Source organism: Labrus mixtus, chromosome 1, assembly GCF_963584025.1.
Source record: "Labrus mixtus chromosome 1, fLabMix1.1, whole genome shotgun sequence".
In the NCBI taxonomy this organism is placed as follows: Eukaryota; Metazoa; Chordata; class Actinopteri; order Labriformes; family Labridae; genus Labrus; species Labrus mixtus.
The window spans coordinates 19,938,026-19,945,544 of NC_083612.1; the positions used below are offsets into that span (position 1 = coordinate 19,938,026).

The 7,519-nt window shown below is 40.2% G+C and overlaps 1 protein-coding gene across 10 annotated transcripts in view; it reads left to right on the plus strand.

Annotated features, from left to right (window-relative positions):
• plekha7b (pleckstrin homology domain containing, family A member 7b) overlaps positions 1-7,206 on the plus strand; it is a 65,541-nt gene extending 58,335 nt beyond the window's left edge. For 9 of the 10 annotated variants that reach the window (XM_061037290.1, XM_061037299.1, XM_061037338.1 and 6 more), the window contains 6 exons: positions 144-368; positions 2,171-2,398; positions 3,031-3,164; positions 3,438-3,586; positions 4,757-4,921; positions 6,554-7,206. In XM_061037290.1, coding sequence (XP_060893273.1) covers positions 144-368; positions 2,171-2,398; positions 3,031-3,164; positions 3,438-3,586; positions 4,757-4,908 — 888 coding nt within the window. In that variant the 3' untranslated portion in view covers positions 4,909-4,921; positions 6,554-7,206. The remainder of the gene's footprint in view (positions 1-143; positions 369-2,170; positions 2,399-3,030; positions 3,165-3,437; positions 3,587-4,756; positions 4,922-6,553) is intronic. The other variant, XM_061037320.1, reaches the window with a different exon arrangement.
• Positions 7,207-7,519: the final 313 nt, after the last annotated feature.

Below are 7,519 nucleotides of genomic sequence, written 5' to 3' on the forward strand. Positions count from 1 at the left end.
ACAGATTTGTTTCCCCTTTCCATCCCTCTCCTCCTCTGACTATGCTTTCACCATGAGATCTATTTAGATTTTCCTCCCCATCTTTGCCTTTTGCTGCACCTCTTGCTCATGTTATCAACTCTCTTTCCTCCCACTCCTCTCAGGAGAGACCAAAAAGTGCCTTGGAGCGTCTGTACTCTGAGGACCCAGCGCAGCAGCAGCAGAGGGGGAAGATGAGCGCTGATGAGCAACTGGAGAGGATGAAGAGGCACCAGAAGGCTCTTGTCCGCCAGCGCAAACGCACCCTGAGTCACGGAGACCGGCACGCCTCTCCTTCGCCACGCCCCTCCTCCTCATCCTCGCGCCCGCTTTCAGCAGACATTGGATCAGTATGTCACTAGAATGATATTAGACCTTACCCTTTCATGCATGACGACGACAACGAAACCAAGAGTGGCGTTCTTCAGTAGTCATGCATGCCTTTAGTCTGTCTTTTCTCTACAGCAGTTGTTAGGACTAAATGAGTGCAGGGTGGTTATTCACCGTGTGCCTCTAACTGTGTGTATTTCATGCTTGATGTTTAAGGACTTGAGTCGGCCTTTTCCACTGCAGACATTTGACTTGTCAAAGCAGGAAAGCACAATTGTTAAAACTAGCATCAGGAAATTAGCCACCATTCTTTTTATTTTTATTCCTGTGCTTCTTTCTCCTGTGACATGTCAAAATGTTTTCTCTGAAAAAGGCTTTCATAGATAAGTGGATAACTGTCCCTGCTCTACACATAGCACTTAACTTTAGCACAAAACAGTACTTACCGTATGTAATTGTCAAAAAAGGTTTTATTCTGAAGTGGAAAAGATTCAAATTACTTTGAATATGGATAACTTCTTTGCATTTCATTTTGACACAACCTGTCCTTTCTACCAATCTTATAACACATATAACCTCAGACACGGGCCTTTAAGCCTTTGACAGCTAATATTCACTCATGTTCAGGAGTTTTCATTATCCCCTCTTGAAGACACTAACACTTCTTGGTATATTCATTCTCATCCATCCTAACTGGTCTCTTCATTTCATGGCTGTGGTTGCTATCACTGTCAGAATATTTCCAACATACTGGCATGCTGTTTTCTACTCCACACCACTGTCTTGTGCTCTGTGAATGTATCTGTTCATGTGTGTTTTCTCTCCTTATTTAGATATTAATGCCTGCTCTTCTTTATTAAAGGCCATTCAGTTGGTTACAGTGTGTGTGTGTTTGTGTGTGTGTGTGTGTGCGTGTGTGTTTGTGTGTGTTTGTGGGTGTGTGTGTGTGTGTGTGTGTGTGTTTGTGTGTGTGTGTGTGTGTGTGTTTGTGTGTGTGTGTGTGTGTTTGTGTGTGTGTGTGTGTGTGTTTGTGTGTGTTTGTGGGTGTGTGTGTGTGTGTTTGTGTTTGTTCGAGAGAGAAAGTGCCTTCTTATTTTCTACTGACCAAAACTAGCACCGTGCAATGCATATTCAAGCCTATTCACTGACACTTAATCATCATTACTTTTTATTGCTGTAATGTTTTCTTTAGATACAGATAAAGTATCATGTAGAGAGTCTGAGTTTCAATGGCTCCCTGAGTCTTTGTAATAGGAACTCTTTGATTTTGGTAACACAAATGTGTTCGTCCATTTCATATCAAAGCAGAGTGTTTGCTCAGTGTTTTTTTTATAATCTGCTAATTAACTGTTAGTTGTGAGACAAATGTTACAAATGTGAATGTTTTCAAATAAACATTATTTTCTAATGAACACCTATTCCCATGTTTTTTATAATATTAGAATGATACAGTCATGTTTGGTGAAACTGTCATCAGTATGAGTGAATAGATCCCTCCTGTTTGTGTCGATGTTATTGTTCTGTCTTCTTTATCACAAAGCAGAGAAATGCAGCATGCTGTGATCTGAAAACATGCATGCTCTCCCATTTTCCACACCTGTACACACACACACACACACCTGTTCAAACACACCTGTACACACACACACCTGTACACACACATTCTCTCTACAGCCTGTAACAATTAGAGTGTACAGGACTGGTCACATAAATGTATGTGTGAACAAAGTGATACGAGTCACTGATGATGATCAACACAACTTGACGGCAGTATTCTGTGACATGTTTTTCAGAACTTTTTTTCCTCTTCTTTATTGTCCAGTGGAAGAGAGAGCAGGAGTTTGACCTGCAGTTGCTGGAGAGGGCTGTTCAGGGAGAGGAGGCACAGGCAGTAAGGAGCATTCAAGGGGAGGAAAGACCCCCCGAGCACAAAGAGAGACCGCGCTCGCACTCTGACGAATGGCTGACTTTCCGCTCAACAGTTACAAGCCCTCCGGTGCATGAGCCCGACCTGGAACCACTAGACTATGACCTGGACCTGAAGAAAGAGGTGAGTTATTTTCTATCTCAGTGAAGAAAGCCATTATGAGGTTAGTTCAAAAAAAAGAAATGAAAAAGATGTGTGTTGACAGGAAAGTTCAATAAAGATTTTATACCACCAAATGAACTTTTTTTTCCCCCTTTTGTTCAAGTGACTTAACACTGAGCACTTATTTAAAAAAAAAAAAAACAAGATGTAACTGATTTTGTTGGGAGATGTGTTTGCCCAAAGGTCATTGTATCATCACATCAGCACATCCCTTAATTGTAGGGTGCAATACAAGTAAACCTCACACAGAAAAAGCATTGAAGGAGTGAAAGCAGCCAGACATGTATTATAACTTAATACAAGATTAAACATTTTGTAAACTATGGATGCCATCACATGCTTATGGACATTTCCTATTAGCTCCTATGCTCAGCTGCATTGTCATTACTGTATTATAAGAACAAATATTATCCACTGTTACAAACAACAAATCTAAATATTGCACAAGAGATCATTCAAAATATTTGATATAGTCTACCTTTGAATCCTTTAGCTGTGTAATTGCATAGATGGATTTTCTTCTCTGTAACTCAGTGTCAAGGATGAAGAGAAGCAACTAGGATGTAAAAACACACCATGTCTGTTTTGTGCAGCTTTCCAAGCCTCAGAAAGTGTTGATACCTGAGCGCTATGTGGATTCAGAGCCTGAGGAGCCTCTCAGTCCACAGGAGGTGGAGGAACGCCATCGCAAGGTGGAGCGCATAAAGAACATTTTGGCAAAGTCCAGGTAAAAAAATGAAATTCTTCTGTGTTGCTGATAAATGATTGATTCTGGGGTTTTAAGAAGGCCTTGTAGTAAAACAACCAGTTACACACTAATACGTAGGTTCAAGCCCTCATTCATTGAGTTTCAATTTCCCATAACCATAATTGGAACTGGACTCAGGCTTATCATTACATTCCAAGAGAAAGCCATCAGAGCATTCAAGGCATTTTCACATTATTACCATTGCATCATGTTGCCTTAACTTGGTGCTGTATGTCTTTGTGCATGTGACAGTGTGCAGAACCTTGCAGCTACAGTGCCTGTGGACAAGCCAGATGTGGGGCTGGTGGCCCTTGACTCAGCTCTGCAGGAGCAGGAAAGGATCATCACCATGTCCTACGCTCTCGCCTCAGAGGCTTCGCTCAAGAGCAAGCTGGTCACAGGTCTGTCATTTTCTACAGGATGAAATTATTTTCCATCTCTTTGAGTCTGTTGGATATTGTGGGTTTGTACATCTTTGATTTATATAAGAGTGTAAAAATATGTTCTCCACAGAAACACTGGCAGAGGTTATTACTGTATCTGCCATGTTAATGGGAAAAAAAAGTGTACCAGCAGTGCCAGTTTCTGTAAATTTCCTCCCAGCTTCAAATGGACATCTTTTGGTTTAAGAAGGGATTATCGGGAAAGTCCTGGATTGATGTAGTGGAGATGAGAAGGGTGTAAGGTGCAGAGCCAAGCAATAAGGCTGTTCATTTTCTAATAACTGAACATTATTCCTTCTTAGGAGTGCAGATAGCCTCTAATTGCAAATGTAGAATCTTTCAGACAGGGGAGGAATCGCTTGATGAGGCCGTTTTGTGTGCTGATCAATGACCCAGTCAAACTCCACTCTCCTTCTGCATACCTCTGCTGCTGCTTTGAACGTAGCTCTGAACCTGCATAAAAGACGCTGCGCTCACTTTTCATCTCTTTCATACTCTACAGCAGAGAGGCAAGTTCATTTTCACTGTAGCTGCAGCAGGTTGTCAGTCTGTCTACCCCACACACACACACACACACACACGCACGCACATATATCTGTCACACACGGTAACACTCAAGCTGTCAGCGCGTATGGAAGCTTAATATGCACAGTGAGGCAAAATCAACAATTATAACATTATTTCCAGCACTGACAAATGTCAGAGAATATAACTGGTGGCATGTTGTCACTAGAGACTGAATCACTGCCTCTCTTTCCCTTTGGTGTTGAAGGAAGGTACGCTGGTGCACTTTCAAACCCCTGAATTAAAAGAAGTGTCTTTTTCACCGTATTATGCATGAGAGACTTCAATAAGAACTGGAACACGGGCAGGAATGTGCAGCACTCACAGTTTATATTAAAGGGTCGTTGTTAATTTTTCATCTTTTTTTTTTTTCCTAATTGTGAAATATTTTGGTGTTTTGAAGTTATAAATCTGTAATATCTAAAAACGTTTTTTTTTTTTTTTATTTTGTGCTGAGAAATGATCTACAAAATATTAACCGTTGAAATGTTTAAAGTGGTGGGGTTTTTCACTAACAACCGCTCTTGTTTTCTCCTTCTCTGTCTGTTGTCCGCTCCTCCGTAGTTCCTCCACAGGCTAACCTCCCCATCCCTCCTCCCCCACCCCCTCCTCCACCTCCACCTCCTCCTCCTCCTCCTCCTCTTCCTCCTGTATCTGCTGTGTCTGTGGCGCCTCCCTCTCCTCTAAGCAACGGAATTCACTACACGTTTGTCTAATACAAGAGATAAAGTAAGGCCTAACTGCATGTTTAATGGTGCTAATTTTTTCAAGGCCTCACTAATCCTCTGTAACACGGGGCTCCTGCGCCCCCCCCTGCATGCTCTCTGCTCTGCTGTGATTGAAGGAAACAGGTTAGGGAAGCCCTGCCTCTGCTCCCATTATTATCCAAACAAACATCTGCAGGCAGTCTGCTCATCCCACTGTGATAATTGTCTGTAAATTGTTTTTTTTTTTCTTTTTGTACCGCTGCCAAAATATTTATGGATGGTTGAGGGAAGAAAAGGCTTCAACAAACAAGACTGTTTGTAGCATTGTGTATAATTAACAAAAGAGACACCTTTTGATTTAGCACCTTGACAGTTCAGTATTCAGCACAGCTGCATTCCTCGGCACCAATTAGCTCCCCATCTGTAGCCTGGCAGAGATGAGTAAGAAAAAAAAATGAAGATATTACTGTTGTTACTGTAAATGCAGAAAGAAGGTGTCATTTTTTTTTTGCCTCATTAAAAAAAAATGCATCCATTAGCCATACTTTGGTTTCTAAAAGTTATTTCTGAATTCTTTTAATGCGACCTGATAATCTCCATTGACAAGCAAGTGTCACATAAAATGTACAACAAAACATTTGAAAAAAGTGCAGCACAGGGTGCAGATGACTCAGTGGTTAGGTCACCACCTTAATGTAATAGGCTCTAGTACTCCAAGCAGGTAACCCAAGTTTGAGTCTGACCTGTGGCTATTTCCAACATGTCATTCCCCTCTCTCTCCAGTATTACTTTTCTTTCCACTGTCAAATCTAAAAAAAAGGCATAAAGCCCCCAAAAACAAATCTTTTAATAAAAGCAACAACGTGCAGCACACGGGCACACAGACGATAGATGGACAGATAGAAAATGTATACATCTCCTTTTAGGCAGTTGTTGTTGCTTTTTAGTCGTGTCAGAGGAAGCGAAAGCATGAAATATCTCCTTGTCAGAGTTTCATGACTTGAATGTGTTAACTACTATATAAGGGATCTCATTCCTGCAGAACTTGTGTCTCTGCATGCTCACTATTGTGCTGTGCGGTGAGACTTTTTCCCCACACTTTCTTTTCTGTGGCGTTCTCGTCTCATGTTCAGGTCGGCTGTCAGAGATGGGCCGAGGTGTTAGTTTGTTGCTCTGCCATTAACCCTTTTGTGTCCATAGGGAAAGATCAGAAGGAAAAACAAGCTAAACCTACAGGATTTATATGACATTACAGAACTTTAGAATTGTATTTTCCAGTGTGTCAGAATTACTCTTCACAAAACCAGTAGAATTTGCACCATCAAATACACCGAGCTTTTGCATGGCAGATGTTTAAATAGAAATGTTTTGACCGGATGGGATCTATATGTACACAGAAGCAATTCATTTTCTATGTCAAGGATAACTCTAAGATTAGTAATGAACACATTAATGCTGCATGGACAGTAGCACACTCTTAAAGGACAATAAGAGCCTTGATACTATGAACACAACTTTATTTATCTTCTTTCTTAAATAACGCTGGACTTAAACAAAGAAAAGTGAAGAAAAAAAAATCTGGAAAACAGTTTTTGCTTTGATGAATTCTGCTGTTTTTGTTCTAACTCTGTCTTTCTCTTTAATCCTTTATCAGCTCAAGCAATTTCTGGACACTGAGGTGCTATCCTACAATGACAAAAGAAACCTGACAACAACTGGATTCTACAAGAAACAGGATTTTGCTTTTACTTCCACTCAGCAGTACACAAACTGAACTAAACTTCTAAGCTGCTCTCTGACGCTCGAGCAGCATTGACAGCATCGCGTGTTTCTAGTTTCTTAAAGCAACAGGACATTAAGACGGGAGCTGCTGTGCTTATTAACTATGGCATTGTCTAACAAATGTAAATCTCATAGTAATAAAAATATATTTTCTACATGTCATTGCACTTTGATTGTACACTGTTTTCAAGGTATGAATGAAAGGCTTTTCCTTGCAGTATGTTCATCTGGGAGCTAGTTTGTGTTTGTCTCTTTGTTTTGTCAGGTACAGACGTAGGTACTAAAGCATCATGATGTTAGTATTTTTGTCAAAAACTCAGATAATATTCTTACACCAAACCACTTGAACTCTCATCTGTATGTACCTGTAGCACTGCCAGTCTCCTTTTAGCTTGCCCAGAAGAGTTTTATTTTTGCTTACATCAGGATGAAAATAACCTTTAACATATTTTCTGTGACTGGCGAATGTTGCACAAATTTATAAAAATGTAAATATTAAAGATATTAAAACTAAATCTGCTTTTATCATGCTTGTCTTTTTTCATTTTAATATACCAAATATGTGTAGTTGTTGAATGGTACTTAAAAATTTCTCTGACTGCATTAGTAATAAAAAGTGTTTGGATTGATTCAGATTAAATGTTCTCATTGCATTCTTCATTAACAGTGACTTTTTCCTAGTAACATATCATTTGTTGCTGCCAGTGAAGAGTAAAAGGAGAAAAAAATCACTTTACCACCAAGATCAAAATGTTTCACTTAACACTTCATCCTCCCTCTATCCCATCCACCCAGTTGAACTAACACGTCTCAATGAGCCAGAAAGTTGATCTCAGTA